Genomic DNA, 18,841 nt, shown 5'->3' on the forward strand with positions numbered 1-18,841 from the left:
CTATTCTATCATTCTCTCTCTTTACATAAAATGTTATTTCAAAAATATTTGAAGAGGTCTGTAAAACTTTACACCTCTTATTATGACTTACATGTATTCCTAAGCATATCTGCCCATCCTCTTCTTAAGTAAAAATAGATAAACTTATTCCTTAGCATGTCTGCCCATCCCCTTCTTAAGTAAAAATAGATAAACTTATCCCTTTGTATGTCTGCCCTCCCCCTTCTTAAGCAAAAAAAACCTTACCTCCAGCAACCCTCAAAAAGGTCTGTATACTTCGTCCTGCTCCAACACTGTTGGCTGCAGTACAAATGTAAAACGTTTCATCTCCCTGTTGAGCATTAGCAATAACCAGAGCTGGTGAATTCACAGTTCCACCAGAATATTTATTATTTTGCATATCAACATTTTGTTCCTGTCCGTTTAAGATTATTTTCCACTGAATGCTGGTATGAGTTGGATTGGCTGTGACAGTACATGGTATAGTTGCTGAACTGCCAAAATTTACAGAATACTGACTAAGTGGTATCACAACGCTTGGTACATCTGGAAAAAAGAACAAAAAAAGATTAAAATTAAATAATTTTAGAAAAATCTTCAATTTTTTTCATTGCATTGCTACTATGTATTCACAATTAACAACCAAAGCAGTAAAATATATTTTAAAGCATTTCATATGAACAGGAGGTTGTTAATGTATATAATTATTTTGTACAAATATTTACAAATTCAAGAATACATGTACCATCAAGCAAACCAATTCTGATTAAAATGATTCATTGTTGGTTGCTTAACATCCAGTGGCAAATATTTCATCCAACTTGAGTTAGCAGGCACTGTTCTTAAGTTTCTTAAAATGAAATAATTTATTTTTCAATTAAAAAGACCTGCCCTGTGTTCATTCCATGTTCAGCTTATGCTTGGAAGATGAAGTTTCTGACTTTTCCAATATTGGCTCATTGGGAAAGTATTATGTGGCTTCATTATTGCCGCTATGTATGTGACCTAAGCAATCATAATACATTTTATAAGGGCTAAATCATTATGTATGAAGGAGGGTAGGAAGGGATGTTTAATCATTGAATGTGACTTTTTTCAGTATGCTTCTATTACCATTATGTGGCATAATGCAAAACTATCTAAAAAATAATCCGTTGTTTGTAAGGATATTTTGAAAGTCCCTTCTTACCCTCACACATACATTTTAATGGAATAGCCCTTATTAAAAAATACCTCAGATCACATGACAGTAATACTTACTTCCTGAGACTGTGAGACTGGTCGGGTTACTTGAACCAGTTCCGACTGTATTTGTAGCATAGCACCGGTAAGTAGCTATATCATTAAAGTCAGTATTCAGGATGATTAAAGATGGTGAGCTGACTGTCTGGCCTTGGTACTTGGCAGAATTGACCTTTGATACGGTTATTTCACCAGCGTTTGGATATTGTCTGGTCCAGAAGACAGCGGTTTCTTTTGGTGTTGCAGAAACTGTACATCCTAAAGTTATCTGGTTACCAATGCTAATAGCATAGGTACTTTGTGGTATGTTGACAATCGGGAGAGCTGAAAATGGAAACAAAAATTAACTTGTTTATGATAGCCTTTAAATATTTTATGGTATTTCAAGAAGAGAAATAGGTAAAAATGCTAAAATTTTGTTAATTATAAAGGCATAAATGTAACGAGTAGATAATCTTATCTGTATTAGGCAAAAGGTTTCAGAACTTTGTTCATACTTTATTCGGCCTTCGATTTATTCAAGCCTCACTAATTCTCCTTTCTAAACAAAATGCACGTCTTGAAATGTTTTTAGCATGGTATCTTTAACGAGTTACTTAATTATATATTTAACTAACCTCCAGTGATATCTAATGTTGATGTGCCAGAGTTACCAGTACCCACAGCATTTGAAGCTGAGCATACATATCTTCCTGCATCACCTGACACTGTGTTCAATATGGTCAAGGATGGGTTTCCTACAGTTGATCCTTGATATTTCTGGTTGTTATTAGTTCCCATATCGATGGCCACTAACTGATTCTGATTATTGTATTTGGACCAGGAAACTGATGTTGCTGCTGGGTTAGCGTTTACTGTACAGGAAAGTGTAGCAGTTGTTCCAAGGGTAAACTGGTGTGTTGCTGGTGTAGTCACAGCTGGGACCTCTGTTAAACAGCATTAAACAAAGAAAATTTTAGTCAAATGGAAAAATTATACCAATTGCATAATGTAAATATTTGTGTGGAATTAATAATATCAAAGTAAAGTCTACATTAAAGAGGATAACTAAAAGGGATTGGTGACAGGTATAGATTTCTTATATGTATTTTTGCTATTACTTTTTTTTTAAATTTTGAATTATAAATCCAAAACAGTCATGATCAAGAATACTTTAACAAGAAGTCATAAAATTAATACCTCCAAGAACTCTGAGGAAAGTTTGACTGCTCTGTCCTGTTCCAACATCATTATCAGCAAAACATTGATAAAATGCTTGATCAGCTTTATTGAGTCCAGATATCATTAGAGATGGTGACCCAACAACAGACCCACTGTACCGGGATACAGCTGTATCAATATTTTGTAAAGCTCCATTACTATCCAGTACTTTCCAGTATACTCTGGTTTCTGATGGGTTGGCTGTTACTGTGCATCCTAATGTTACTGACTGTCCAAAATCTCCCTGGAATTCTGACTGGGTAACTTGTACAGTCGGGACATCTGCAATAAAATAGCATTAGCTTATTAAACATGTTAAATGGGTTACAATTTACGTACTAAGTTAAATCCACAGGAATACTTTTTCTTTCTAATTTCTATTAAAGATGAATGCTAGACATTTAATAAATATTTCAGAGCTAAAACCTATTTTTTTGTACCTTTTTCATTTATACTAAAAATACTGAAGACAAGAAATTTTTCTAAAATTATATCTAAAGTTATAAAAATATTGCTACATTCTTTCTTTTCATGTTAATGGCATTTGGCAAAATCTGTTAGTCATAAAAAAGTTTGGTGACATATAACACTACTCAATTTAACTTTTGAAATGGCACAACATTAACTTCTTGGACTAAAATTTTAACATAAAATAAAAATATATAAATAAATGTGTCCACTGTAATAACTTACTTCCAGTGACGTCTAAGAATGTTTGACTACTTGATCCCTGACCAATGGCATTAGTAGCTGTACAAATGTATGATCCTTCATCAGCGAAGCTAGCCTGGCTGACTGTCAAGCTTGGAGAAGTTACTGCTGAACCTGATAATCTGCTTCCACTACCAGGAGCACCCACACCTGTGACATCCTGAGTTTGACCATTAACAATTCTCTTCCACTGGACTACAGTATGACCTGGGTTAGCGTTGACCACACATTGTAGGGTGACTGTACCTCCTACAGTTACTGGGTAGCTATTGGACAGTACAACAACAGTTGGAAGGGCTGTAATTCAAATTGTAAAGCATTTAAATTTACTAGTTTTAAACATACCAATAAATATAAACTATAAAACAAATATGTTTGTGACTAAATATCAATAAGTTCCTATTGCTATTAAATTCATATCAATATCTATGTAATTTTTTCAACTATTTATACCTTCAGGGTGAAAAAAATAGAAGAACTTGTCAGAAAAATTATTAAGATTATCTAATCTGTCAATATAACAATAGAAGTAAACAAGAATGTGTCCTCAGTACACGAATGCCCCACACGCACTATCATTTTCTATGTTCAGTGGACCGTGAAATTGGGGTAAAATCTCTAATTTGGCATTAAAATTAGAAAGATCATATCATAGGGAACAAGTGTACCAAGTTTGAAGTCGATTTGACTTCAACTTCATCAAAAACTACCTCGACCAAAAACTTTAACCTGAAGCGGGACAGACGGACGAACGAACGAACGAACGAACGGACGAACGAACGAACGGACGCACAGACCAGAAAACATAATGCCCCTCTACTATCGTAGGTGGGGCATAAAAATTATGTAATTGTTAAGTTACAGCAGTGTTAACAACTACCTATGAGGTTCTTGAGCGGCCAGAACTATATCACTATATCACTTCTAATTACAGGAATAAGTACTTTTTATTAGACATCTCTTAAATAAATCTGTTTTATCAAAAGAAAAAAACAACCAAAAAAAGTTAGATCAACATGGAATGTCAGAAAGACATACATTTTGTTATCGCGACATTACATCAACAGAGAACATCACATAGATAAATTTAACTTCTACAGTTATATCCTACCTCCTGAAACAGCCAGGTTAGTTTGCTGACTCTGTCCAGTTCCCACACTATTCTGAGCAAAACAAATATAGGATGCAATATCATCTAAATTAACATTTGTGATGACTAAACTTGGACTGTTGACAGTAGAGCCGGTTAATCTGGCATTGTTAGAGATGGCGCTGGCATCAATTGTAGATGTGACTCCTCCTTTTATTTTTTGCCAGTATACAACACTGTGTGTTGGATTAGCTGTGACGGTACAGCCTAAAGTTACGGTATTTCCATAATCAACGTTGTATTGGTTCTGTGTGACAGTTACAATTGGGATATCTGTAAAAAAAATATGTAGGTATTTAAAAGTTAGAAAGATCTGATTTCAATTTAATTGAAGAATGAGTTAGTTTATGCTTTGATGCAAAAATGTATTTACATATTTTGTTTTGGAACAGTTTCTCTGGTTACATTTTTCTGCTTCTCTAACCGTAAAATCTGTTCAACATTTCAATTATTGGTCAAAATGAAAAAAAAAATAAAAATAAAATATAGCAATCATATTCATATAATTTGAAAACATAATAAAATCTTTGGCACTTTTAACAAAATATGATGAAATTAAAATTTACTGTAAGTTATGCTGAATATGCATTATTTAAATGGATTTTTTTTTGTAAAATGTTTTTGTGTAACAAGTCAATAATGACCTCAACTAATGTTAAATCAATAATATATACATGCATAATTTCATACTGATTATTTTACAAATATAATTGACCTAACTCACAAAAACTCAGATAAAAAATGTATTTTGTTGAACTAATAAAAATAATTCAAGTATTTCTCATTACACATTACAAAACTTACTTCCAGAGACTGTTAAAACTGTACTAGAACTGGATCCCAGTCCAACACTGTTCTGTGCATTACAGATATAACTGGCTTGATCGTCCAGGTTAGAATTGGTTATTGTAAGTGATGGGCTGCCAACTGTAGACCCGCTGTATTTTCCACCACTGTTTGCCACATTGATATTAGTGACGATACCATTCTTATTTTTGGTCCAATATACACTGGTATGGGCTGGATTAGCAGTAACTGTACACCCAAGAGTCACTTGCTGACCGAAATCAACACTGTAGTTTGGTAGAGTAACCACAACATTTGGAGGCTCTGAAAACAAATTTGAAAATGAACAATAAGTTTATTAAATTCTGTAATTTTGCTTTTTTTGTTTATATTTGATAGGATGTAATTCTTAGTATGGAGTAAGATATTTATATATTTACTTCCCATTGTTACTTGATTTTCTTATCAAGGTAGCATCCTAATAGGGTAAATATTGCAATCTGTATTTTTAATGTATAGGAAAAATAATTTTCTCTTCTAAAAACTCTCAAAACCTTTCAAAAAAAAAGTAATTGCATAAAAATTGTAATTTATTAGATATGAAACCTGTTTTTTTATTACTGTCATGCTAGGAGCACATTTGTAAAAAAGACAATGCATTAACCATATATTTTGTTAAATAAATATATATGGGAGTTTTTAACAAGCTTGACTGGCTATACAGCCCTTGCACAGTCGGTATTAAATAAACAGAGTAGCCTCCCCTCTGCCTCTGATTATGGACACATGGTTTGTACTATTCAAGCTATGTATATAAGTAACCCAATATTACAAATTTAAACAATAAATACATGTATATTTAGAAAACTTACGGCCAGATACTTGTAGAGTTCCTTCTTGACTGTTCCCTGTTCCTATACTGTTAGTAGCGTAACAAGTGTACTTTCCAGCGTCACTGAAATCAACATTCTTTATCACAAGTGATGGAGAAGTGGTGGTTGATCCACCATATTTAGCCGTGTTTGAGTTTGGACTAATAGTGGTTATTTGACTACCACTGTTCTCAAATCTCCAGTATACATTAGTTGCACCTGGATTGGATATGACATTACAACCAATCGTAATGTCATTACCTACTAGTACTGGGAACAGAGTTGTAGTCAGGGTAACAGTTGGTACATCTAAAGTAAAAGAAAATATTTACATTAGAATTTTGCCTCATCTTTTTTGAAGACATTTAAATATTCATGTAAAATTTAAGATTCAAAGACTTTTAAATATTCATGTAAAAGTTTGACTGTTAATAATTATCATTGATACTTCATTGCAAACACATTTAAAAAAAAAAAAAAAAATGTGTATTCGTTTACACTAAAATTAACAATTAAATTAAATATTAAGACAAAATAAGTAAAACCTTTAAAAGTTAAACATTTAAATTAGATTGTTATTATTTATTGAAAGCTGAAATAAAATAAAAAATACAATTAGTTGTTTAGTACAAAATTGTTTCAATAAAACTTGTGCAAGCTGGTAGGCACTCAATACAATCAAATGGAAAATAAAGTCGACAACAGCCTTTCAATATGACATATGATTTTCTTTGGTGAATAAGACTGTTATTTTCCATTGTGCTTTCACACATCAAATCTCAGTAAACAGTTTTAAAATCAAATGACAAAAAACCAAACACATGTTAAAATCTACTTCATAAAAAAGTGCGCTGAAAATCACAAATATAATTATTAAGTTCATTTACCCCTTAATGATTATATATAAGTTTCTACTAATCTACTGAGTTATACATAAAGCATGCATTAAAGCCTAGTAAATCAGCCACAATTAAGCAATTAAAGCACTTTGGTCAATGGCATTTGCAATTATTATTTATCTATTATATAATTCAGATTTTAAATACTTAAGTAATTTTTAAACTAGGGATTGCTAATGGGACAACTATCCAAAATAGGCCAAAGGCAAAGATATGAACAACTGCAGTTCAACATATTGGCTTCAACAATGAGAAAATCTATACCATGTATTAAGCTATAAAAGGACTCTATAGATAACCAATTGTAAAACAATCCAAAGGGAAATCCAACAGCTTGAATTATGTTAAAAACAATAAGCAGAAACATATCTTTTTTCCAAATTTATTATTGTTACTGTATTTAGTAAATATAGCGTTGGCCCTTTAGATACATAATAATGGTTAAAATCAATGTTTAAAGCAGAGTCTGCTTAATAGTTGAATAGTTTCTGAACAAAAACTGTCCCTTTCAAAGGAACAACTGTTGAGACCTTCCTGTTTCTTATACTTTAGACATAATCTTCATGTATTAAAATAATAAACTATTCAATAATATGAAAACTGAGCTATCATCAAAACACAAAAATCCATCAACTAAACCTAGAAGACATCTTTAAATCAGCCATCTTTTAACCCAGACGAACAAAAGTATCAGCAAATCAGAATTCCATAAAATCTAAAAGTTTTAAATGACTTTTTCCAGTTACATAAAAAGATCGCTTTCAAAAACAAAAACTTCACAAAAACAAGATTTTTCCATTACAAATTACTGTGTGTAAGTTAACAAGAAGGATAAGTCTTACACCAATGTCAAGTATGACAAATATTAATAGCCATTAAAAATAAAGTGCTTTAAGTACATACATGAGGTTTTAATATTAACTAGAATTACCAGCATTAAAAATAATATTATTTCTGCATGTTTTAAATTAAAACTGCCAACTTTGCAAAATGCTTATGGGGGTTTCACGTGCAAGTTGGCTCTTACAGTCCTACAAAACCTTCCAGGGGGCCTGCAGATGTAACTTATTGTTGTTTTTAGGCTTCTTCATACCTTTTTAAAGCTTATAGATGTTGTAAAATTAACTGTTTTGTTAAAATGTGGACAAATTGCTCTTTCAAAATTTCCATGTGGGACCTTTCATGGGGGAAATCCCCCGCAAATAGTGACAGTTGGCAGGTATGTTTAATTTATACAGAAAATGATGAACTGAACTATTGTTTTGTTATCCAGATAATCTTTAGCGCTTTTTTAAATCATTAAATATCAATTTAATATCAAAACCTCAAGCATTGTGGACAGCTTCAAGAAACATGCTTTTTGTTCCATCACTATTGTTCCATAAAATTAGAGAACACATTTATGAGGATGGTTACAATATAGTTAAATTTGAAAAGGCATTAAAATTTTATAAAAATGTTCACAGCTAAAAGCATGTATCTTGAATCCTTAAGTAAGGCAGAAAAAGCATATAGAAATATATATACTACCTTTCAAATAGCATTAAGCTATAGAAAGAATACAAATAATCATTTACAAAGAATAAGCAATACATACACATATACTATCAAAAACTTAGATGATACATATCATTGTACACAGTAATCAATTTTACAATCAATATTTACTGTGGTTTCATGAATATTCAATTTGTACTAATTTTTAAGAATTTTGTGGTTCAAGTTACACCCAAATTAATTCTTTTACAATACATAGATTTTTTAAGGAATGACATTACGAATCCACCGAAAAAAATAATCATTTTTTTAATTCACATAAAATGGCACAGATGAAAATATATGAATCCACAGTATTTAGTATTCATGTGAAAGTTTTAAAGACTTAAAATGTAATTTGTTGTAAAATAAACATATTTTTTTTTATATTGAAGGTATCTTTTTATAGTTTGAATCTTATGCATGAGATTCATAAGTTATAAACCATCTAAAACAGCAGAATAATTAAATCAATACAATGCAGATGTTTTTAAATCGTCCTATAAATTTCAGAGTACACAAATATTTATAAAGGGAATATTTATCAGAGCAGATCAGTCTCTCGCCTCTTGTGAAAGTATTTATATATTTCACATTCAAAACAGATTTTCAGTCTCAGAGTCTTAACAGAAATGAGAAAGTCTAATGGAAGGACCTTATATAGAAATATATCACAGAGTAATGTACATTTTCAAGGATTATAATGAATTTATGTTAATTCATAGTTTTTACTAAACTGATTTTTAATTTTCTTTCGTAAATACCAAAATAAAATGTATCTGCCAAAAAATTATTATGAGCATGTTTAATTAACATCCAATAATATAATTATAATCCATGAAAATTGTTATCAAGAGACACAAGTAACTTAAGAGTAACATTGACTACAAGTCTGTTAAGATTTAGATTTGGGTGTGACATATATCAGAATTCCCGTGTGTTTAAACATGGCTACTGTTGTGATAATAACTACACACTGAAGTGATATTAGGAGGTTCTAACAGGGGTATCATCTACATTGGACGATTTACTTACTACCACTGATTTTTAAATTAGTTGAACTACTTTGAGCTGTTCCTACGGCATTCGTAGCCCAGCAGACGTAATCCCCCTCGTCATTTGTATCAACTTTTGATATAAACAGGGAAGGATTATTAACTGATGATCCGCCATATTTGTTTGTATTTGTCATATCAATATTTGCTGAGGTGCCGCCAGCATGGCTTTTTGTCCAGTATACATTAGTGGCAGGAGGACTTCCCGTCACAAGACATGTAAGGGTGGCATTGGTGCCAAAGTTGTTCTGGTACTGACTTTGGGGAATATTGACAGTCAATATATCTGTGTGTAAGTAAATAATTATTTTGTTAGGAGTAATTTAGAGTATTTTGATATGTCAAGACCTAGCTGCAATTTGTCCCAAAAATTATTGGACAGAATTCTTAAATAGAATTTTCTATCAGTATTAAAGGCATTATCCAAATAGTATAATCAGGACAGATTTTTGAAGACTTACAATAATTTTTTCTAATTTTGGAGAAGTTACAAAAGGCAATAATTGTATCATCTTGACTGTGTGACATAAACAAAAGGCAACAATCACAGTAAGCTTTCAAAGAAATAAAAAAAAAAGCTGCATTCGTTTACAAATATTACTAATAATTTAAGAAATGGTTAGAAACATGCAGTAAAATCTCTAATATCTTTATTTAATTTTTATATTTGTAAATTATCATAATAATGGGTCTTATATTTTACAGAATCATTTGTAGGGTGAAGCAATCATCAAAGCATTACCTCAGTAGAACTTTAATGGTAACTTTTAACTGTATGAAGGGTCAAATATATATTCACAAAGGAAATTTAACATTTCTAAATAGATCCTTTAAATTTGAACCCCCAAAAATCCAAGTTCATGCTTAAATTATATAACTAGTAAAAAGTATCAGCCATGCATACTGATCATTCATATAGTAAACTTTTCTATTGAAATTCCCTGAACTAAGACAATTATATTTTAAATTGAGAAATAAAAATGTTAGATTATTAAAAACTTGCAGGTCTAGATCAAATTCAAATTTTTAAACAGCATGCTTTTGTCAAAGAACTCTTTTATCTTTTGAGACATACCTCCCAGCACATCCAAAAATGTTTGTGAACTTTGAGATGTTCCCACAGAATTAGTTGCTGAGCAGACATAATTTCCTTCATCAGCATTAGAAGCACTGAGAACTGTAAGTGATGGGTTGCTGACAGTAGATCCACTATACTTATCAGTTTTGGATATATCCACATTTACAGGGTTACCGTTAACGATTCTATACCATTGTACTGTTGTATGAGTTGGATTGGCAGTTACTGTACACTCCAAAATAACAAAACTTCCATGGTTTACCGTGTAGACTGACTGCTTGACTCTCACAACAGGAACACCTGTTAAACAGTATTCGGTAATTAAGTTTTGTTGAGACATTGATAATTAATTAAATATGAAGAGAGCATACTAAGGGTCTTAAAGTTACATCATGTCATTCTGTCAATAGTAAACAGACCAGATAAATGGTCCACTTACAGATAAAGTTTTTAACTCTCAGAAATGTATGCCTGCATTTATCATTTCAAACCGTTGATATCTAATAATAATAATACGAGATAAATTGATGTCATTTCTGTACATGATGCTGAAAAATATAATCAGTAAAACAAATTATGCATCAAGTCATAATTTTTCACTTTTGTTTCATAATTTACAAGTAAATAAATACTCCAAAAATAATAGCACTAATATACATCAGTAATTTGCATACAATATGCATTAAAATTTACATACCTCCAGTGACTTCCAGATTTACTGGCTGACTATTAGAAGTTCCTTCAGCATTTGTGGCAGTACAAACATAAGTAGCCTTGTCACTTTGATCAGCGTTACTAATTGTGAGAGAAGGTGATGTCACAGTAGACCCTCCATACTTCCCATTGCCATTAGTTACACTGATATCTGTAGGTACACCAAGGATATACTTCTTCCATACTACAGCTATAGCGCTCGGTGTACCACTCCAGGAACAGACCATCTGTATACTGCTCCCCTGCTGAACTGTGTATTTAGCTTGTGGTACATTGACAGTCAGCAAACCTTAAAACATGGGAACAACAATTTTGAACTATGAATATTAAGGCAGACAATATGTGTTGAAGGTCCTACTTTGACCTATAATTGTTAACTTCTAACACATTGTGACTTGGATATAAAGTTGTCTCATTTGGCACTCATACCAAATCTTCTTATTTCAATATAAATTCTGTGAATCTGTATTCGTTTATTACATGATTTTACATAATTTTAATAAAGAATTTGACAGAATGTACTGATAATGTTCAAAACATGGCTTTATCTTGTCAGTGACTGCATATCACAATTATACATACATAAATACAAATTGTGTGTGAAAATAGCGTGGTGGCAGTAAAAGAAATTCTGACTTTATTATCCCTTACCTCCAATGACGTCCAGGAAAACAGAAGCACTTTGACCAGTTCCCAGACTATTGGTAGCTGAACAGACATAGTTTCCTTCGTCATTCTTTATATTGGTATTTGTTATGGTCAGAGATGGAGTATCTACAGTAGAACCAGAGTATTTCCCATTAGAGCTGGCCACATTTATCAGTGTATCCACTCCATTGATGGTTTTTGTCCAGATAATGTTGTTGGCTGAAGGTGTAGCAGTGACCTGACACAGAATGGTGATTGTCTGTCCATAAGATACAGTATAGGGAGGGTTTAATATCACTACTGTCGGGATATCTGAAATATACAAGTTTTATTAGTTTTGTTACACATTCATATTCATACTGGTAAAAGCAAACATTTTTTAATTAGTTCCAAACAAATTTGTGGAATAGCTAGAAATCAACACTTTTAAGTTCATCTACAAATAAACAAAAGTAAAACTGTTTGCAAAGCTGTTTTTTTTTGTATGATTTCAACAATCTACAAAACTTAAAAAGTCCAAAAAGATAGAGTTTACTTAGATACTATTATTAGAATATACTTATAACTCAATGTTATATTTATGTCTTTTTTAATTTCTGGTCTATTACAATCATGTCAGTTCAAGAGAATATTTAGTACACAAATTGATAAACCTATTTCCTAACTCGTCTGTTGTCCTAAAATGAAGAATTTCACCAACAAACAAAATTTACTATGCAGACTTTGGAAATAAATTTCACAGTTTACAAAAAGTATGATGTATCTAAATTTGCACACATACCTCCTATAACATTTAGATTAGTAGTTTGACTCTGGGCCACACCTGCAGCATTGGTAGCAGTACAAATATAATTAGCACTGTCTGTCTCCCCAGCATTATGTATGGTCAGTGAAGGTGTGTCCACTGTGGATCCAGAGTAATGACCATTACTGGTGGCAATGTTTATATCCTGTGTTACACTTCTTCCAACTGTTATCTTCTTCCATTGAACAGAAAAGGCAGCTGGGGTACCAGTTACTTTACAGACGAGCTGTATGTCCTGACCGGCAGGTACAGAGTACTGGTTTGATGGAATAGTAACAGTCAGTAGTCCTACAATCAAACAACCAAAAAATAACATACAATGTGTTTTTCAATTTTGGGACTAAATTTAAATTATTGTTCTAATCATCAATATGTATTTGACCCCTACATTCACCATTAAAAAATAAGATCTTATATTGAGCCTTTATAAAAAGTTGGTTTTTTTTTAAAAGATTTTGAAGGGATTATAAATCATTCATGTTTGAGCTCTATCTAGTCTAAGACAGTAAGCTAGACATACAAAATTATCTGTAAAAAAAGTTACGATTCGAGATATTTGAGCAACAATGATATTATCGATACAAATTCAAATAAATAAATGAAAAAGGTCAATTAAAAATATTATAAATCAACTTACCACCAATTACATCTAAGAAACTTGAAAAACTTTGGCCTGTCCCAATAGCATTGGTAGCTGTACATATATAGTTTGTTTCATCAGCAGCAACAGCATTGTTAATGACCAAATCAGGAGAGTTCAAAGTTGAACCAGAAAATTTCCCACCAGAGTTTGTTATATCTATATCTTGTAGGGTTCCTTGTGTAAATCTTTTCCATTGGACAGAAGTATGCAGTGGATTAGCTTGTATACTACATGGGATTATAACATTCCCGCCAAAATTAACTGAGTATGTCCTGGCTGGAATCTGCACAACTGGAACATCTAAGGTTAAAGAAAAATATTTATTTACTAAACACTGTTTTCCATGTTATAAAAGAACAAAATAAAAATATAGAGGAAACCCATATATGAAATTTACTTCTGAGGTTTGAACTTTAATTTTACTGTAAAATGTATGCATTAATTGTGCTTTGACACAAATCTAACTGAAAAATTTAAATAAAAGAGTAAGCACTGAACTTCTCTTGAGAAAAAAAACCCAATTTGAAATTAATCTTCATCTGTACAGTCAAAGCTAACAAAAAAGATAACAGCAGTTTAACTTACTTCCAAACACACTGAGAAAAGTTTCTTGGCTGGACGAGGTTCCCACCACATTTGTAGCTGTGCACTGATAATTGGCTGAGTCTGATTTCACTGCATTATGAATGGTTAAAGCAGGTGTAGATGTTAAAGACCCCGCATACTTTCCTCCGCCACTTGCTATGTTGATATCAGTAGTAATGGTATTCTGAATCATTTTCCAGCGAACTTGCGTGGCAGCAGGAAGTCCAGATAATATACATGGAATGGTTATAGAGTTGCCCACCTGAACACTGTATGGACCTGTTGGTATGGTCACTGTCAGTAAACCTGTAATCACAACAAATAAGTCTTTTATCTATAATTAAATGAAAGATTCAAGGTTGTTAAGCAATTTAAGACATGGTAAATAACCGTTTGTCAATGCAACCTAGAAATTCTTATAACCAACCTAAAAATCCTTCTTTTTTTCAGTTTTAGGAATTTCCCTGTAGTATCTTTCTATATATTATTACTATTAGTCTTTGAAAGTGTTTAATATTTGTTCTTGTTCAGTTTTTATTTTGCATGATTCTATTTTTTTTTCAAATAAATGATTTATGACCTTAACATATTTTATAGCTTTTTTTCAGTTGGTTCATTATATTCAAATTGTCAAAGTTATGTTTTAAAGAAGTATTTGAATATACACAAACCTTTATGAATACATAATTGTGATAAATAAAAACATTTATTATTTCTTTACCTCCAACTATATCCAGTACTGTAGATGAACTGTTCCCTATGCCAATACTGTTTTCAGCACTACACACGTAACTGGCCTCATCGTCTAGATTAGCACTGTTAATGACTAATGATGGAGAACTAACTGTGCCACCACTATATTTCCCTGAAGAGGCTGCAACGTTGATATTAGTTGCTGTTCCACTTTTAGTTTTTCTCCATGTCACGACAGTATGAAGTGGTACTGCCGTTACGATACAATCTAGAGTGATGGAGGTACCATAATTTGCAGAGTATGAATCTTGTAATATCTGTACCTGAGGAATTGCTAAAAGTAAATGAAATATCACAATATAATATCTATACAGTAAATAGATTCCTCTATTAAAATTTTTTAACAAACAGGTATATATATCATTGTTGTTATATAAAATGCAAATCTTTAAAAAAAACAAAAAAAATGTTAAGTGTCTTTTTAACCAAAAGATCTCTTCATTAAAACTTTATCCGAAAGTTAGATAAAAAAGAAACAATATTTGTTTAAGCTTTATTGCAATGGTATAATCTAGCAATACCAGTTCTAAGAATACCTTTATATTTTCATGCTAGATTTTAGTAATTAAGCTGTATTCTGCGATTAAATAAATTCTAGGCACATATCATATGCCATCAACGATAACAGTATCATTTTTACAGTATTTGGTTTTATCAATAAAAAAAATAAAAAAAGGTTCTTACTTCCTGTCACATCTAGAGATGTTCTATCACTGTATGCCCTTCCAGCAGTATTGGTCGCTGTACAAATATACTGAGCTTTGTCATCATTGTCAATATTTGTGATTATTAGTGAAGGGCTGGAAACAGTTGCACCAACATATTTTCCGTTGCTTGCACCAACATTGATATCTGCTGCCACATTATTGGTTGCTCTCGGTACATTATTGGCAACTTTCTGCCATGTGATAAAACTGGCCGATGGGATACCAGACCATGAACAACCTAATGTGGCTGTGTTACCAAGGAGAACAGAGTAAGACGTCTGATGAACAGTCACAGTTAACAGACCTGGAAAAAACAAATTATTTCCTTCCTAAATTTCTGTTCATTGTTGTGTATGGTTAAGATCAAAGTTTTTTTATTGACAATCTTATTTTCTTAATTTTTTTTATATCCAACTGAATGGCTTTAAAAGATCTTTAAAAAAAAGTTCGGCCTTTTTAAAGTTGACTATGCGGTATGGGCTTTGCCCTTTGTTTAAGGTTGTACATTGACCTATAGCTGTTAATTTCTGTGTCATTTGGTTTCTTGTGGAGTGTTTTCTCATTGGCAATTATACCACATGTTCTTTTTTATATCAATTGCATCTATCTGTTTTTAAGCATACCAATTCTTAATTTGCTGTAATTGAAATAAAATGGAAACACTAATTAAAAAAATTATAATTTAACATATAAGTTTCTTTACCTCCAACTACATTTAAAACAGTTCCCGAACTGGATCCCTGTCCAATGCTATTGGTAGCACTACAAACATATGTAGCTTCATCACTATCAACAGCTGATCTTATCGTTAGTGACGGTGAACCTATTCGGGATCCAGAATATTTTGCAGTGTTAGACAGATCAACATTTTCTGTGCTGCCACCTGCTTTTGTTTTAGTCCAACTGACCATGATGTATACAGGATTAGCCACTACTGTACATACCAATGTTATAGAGCTGCCATAGTCAACACTATAGCTTGGTGCACCAATCGTAACAACTGGCTTACCTGAAAAATTCAAATCAACCAATCAAAATACATGAAAAATTCATATCAACATATCAAAATACATGAAAATTTCAAATTAACCAATCAAATTACGATCTTTGAGTAAAAACTATACTTTTCATATTTAAGCTCAATGATATATGATAAAAAGTAACTTAATTTATTTTACTAAAACAAATTGTTAATAAATCTCTTTCTTTTCTTTAAAAAAGTTTCTTAACAAATGGAACACAAGTTCTTTATAATACAATTTAACAGAGTAAAAGTAATTCTTTGACTGTACTTAAATCTGAAACATTTGCAACAATAATCTATCCAGCATAAGACAACACTATAACAGGAAAGTAGCATAGACTATTATTTGTATTGCATTTTTATATACCTTTCCAAATACATTTATTGTTAAGCAACAAGAGGTATAAGTATAGACACCAAAGCAAGAGATATGTTTTATGATATTATAGTACAGAAAAGGATACAAATTTCAAAGCACATCCCCACTCAAAATTCAAAGTATTAGATAGGGCTAAAAACTAACTGATGAAAATTACTTTAATAAAGACTTAACCCACTTTTACTCCTTAAGAAGATGTTAATATGGTAGAATAATCTTACAAAGATGTTGTTATTCAAGGAAAAGAAATTAACTTTATTTAATATATGAAAAAAAAGTTAAGAAATTCTAAACCATTTAATAACAATAAAGATAAAACATTAGTTCTAATAAAATCGGAAAGAAAATTAAAAAGGAAAGACAGACAGACAGAAAGAAAGTCCAAGAAGACATAAGCAGTTTAATATTATGAATAATTATAAACTCCTCTATAGAAAATGCTTTCTCAATTTTAAAGGAAAAGTCATTTCTACACAAAAAAAAAGAAAGAAAATAAGCCATGCAAATGAAAATTATGAGGAAAATCATGATATGACCATAAAGTTGTTAATTCCAGAAATAAAATTAAAAGCATTCAGAATTAATTAAAGATGCATGAATTATACTCAACAGCTAAAGTTTATGCAGTTGAAAGTTAAGAACAAACATGCAAGCACGTCATAAAAAGCAACAAATAAAACTCTTACCAATTGTAATTTATTTCCATAACATTGTTACACTGAGGGATCAACTGTATACTGTGGTAAAAGCCTACTAAAAACTTCACTAAAATTATCATTCATATACATATACCATGCTATATAATATATAAGTGTTCAATTATTATAATTGTACAGTATCATCTAAACAATGTCATATATAATTCAATGTATCAACTAAGTTTACAGATTGTTTTGCAATAATAAGTGTACATTGACTAAAATTATATTCTAAACTCATGCTAGTACAAATATTAATAACAAGAAACAATGTTATTGTTTTAAAGTTAATGGAACAAACAAAGTCTCAACCCAAAGCAAAATAAAGAGGATAAGAAAAAAAATGTAGAAAAATATGACTTGCAACCTTGCAGCTGCCTATATACAAAGCATGCTTGTGTAATAATATTTCTTTCATTTGTACCTGAAAATTGCTAAAATATACATAACAAACTAAAGGTTTTACGATAAAATATCTGAAAGCAAAATTGTCGTAAGCACTTTGGATTCATTGCATGTGATTCTGAATCGTGTAGAAGCAGATTTGAGCGATCTATCTAAGAAAAAAAAAGCAAATAAATATTAAGAAATAGACACTGCTTCAAAAAAGAAAGTATAGATAATTTTTTTTCTCTGTTGAAGCATTGTGTGTACTATATATATACATTTAATGGAAGAATACAACATCCAAATATGGATATAGCTTAAGAATGAATTTTTACACTCATTTAAGCGTTTGTACAGCCAGTGTCAATATTACCTCTTCAATGTTGGGAACATGTGCTAATTGATAGTGCATTGCAAAGCTGCTATTCTCTTTACTATCAATTTTCCATTTATAATTTCATAACAGAGCTAAATAATAGGGTAGCAATTGAATTATAATATCTAAATTAATATAATATATGTGATTTGGAATCTTAAGAAACAGTTTAACTATTCTTAAAATTTCAAATTATGTGTAAAAGGCTTTCATCAACACCCTTATTCATGTTGGACTCATTTACTACACTTGTAATATTAAATATAATATCAGTATTTATTGATCTGAATTTCCAATGTGATCATAGAAACTGTCGTTTTATTTGTGTCTTTTCCAAACTACAATTCTGTAACAAAATAAATTAAATGTTACAATTCACAAATGAGTCCTAAATGAAATTGGTATTGTGATACAAACATGTAAAATATAATTAAAACTCAGTAATCTGGTCCTGTCGTAATAAATATTCCTATAAATAACTTAAAAAAATAATGTTGGAACCTAGATCTACCAGCTTGCTACAAATAATACCGTTCTAACATATCATATCAAATAATCTATTTTTAGATATACAAGGAGCATGATCCATGCTG

General features: G+C 31.2%; 2 protein-coding genes across 3 annotated transcripts in view; both read right to left on the minus strand.

Annotated features, from left to right (window-relative positions):
* The window catches only part of LOC139523335 (hemicentin-1-like), a 70,540-nt gene that overhangs the window by 20,890 nt on the left and 30,809 nt on the right, over positions 1-18,841 (minus strand). For both annotated transcript variants that reach the window (XM_071317215.1, XM_071317214.1), the window contains exons 28-35: positions 5,962-6,270; positions 5,108-5,413; positions 4,265-4,576; positions 3,136-3,450; positions 2,422-2,724; positions 1,860-2,168; positions 1,261-1,566; positions 247-546 (exon numbers count right to left, since the gene is read on the minus strand). In XM_071317215.1, coding sequence (XP_071173316.1) covers positions 247-546; positions 1,261-1,566; positions 1,860-2,168; positions 2,422-2,724; positions 3,136-3,450; positions 4,265-4,576; positions 5,108-5,413; positions 5,962-6,270 — 2,460 coding nt within the window. The remainder of the gene's footprint in view (positions 1-246; positions 547-1,260; positions 1,567-1,859; positions 2,169-2,421; positions 2,725-3,135; positions 3,451-4,264; positions 4,577-5,107; positions 5,414-5,961; positions 6,271-18,841) is intronic.
* Positions 9,313-18,837, minus strand: LOC139522583 (basement membrane-specific heparan sulfate proteoglycan core protein-like). The gene is made up of 11 exons (XM_071316049.1): positions 18,789-18,837; positions 16,088-16,393; positions 15,362-15,688; positions 14,646-14,951; positions 13,925-14,230; positions 13,334-13,639; positions 12,673-12,984; positions 11,895-12,203; positions 11,227-11,532; positions 10,527-10,829; positions 9,313-9,737 (listed from the first exon to the last, which is right to left on the minus strand). Exons 1-11 carry the CDS (start codon positions 18,835-18,837, stop codon positions 9,424-9,426), a joined length of 3,144 nt encoding a protein of 1,047 aa, XP_071172150.1. The 3' UTR covers positions 9,313-9,423.

The sequence above is a fragment of the Mytilus edulis genome, chromosome 5 (assembly GCF_963676685.1).
Source record: "Mytilus edulis chromosome 5, xbMytEdul2.2, whole genome shotgun sequence".
Classification (NCBI taxonomy): Eukaryota; Metazoa; Mollusca; class Bivalvia; order Mytilida; family Mytilidae; genus Mytilus; species Mytilus edulis.

Coding starts and splice junctions, on each gene's coding strand:
- LOC139522583 (XM_071316049.1), bottom strand. CDS start 18,837: ATGGATCATGCTCCTTGTATATCTAAAAATAGATTATTTGATATGATA. Junction 13,640..13,924: donor TTTTCTCAGTGTGTTTGGAA/GTAAGTTAAACT, acceptor CTTTAACCTTAG/ATGTTCCAGTTGTGCAGATT. Junction 9,738..10,526: donor ATTTTTGGATGTGCTGGGAG/GTATGTCTCAAA, acceptor ACTTACACACAG/ATATATTGACTGTCAATATT.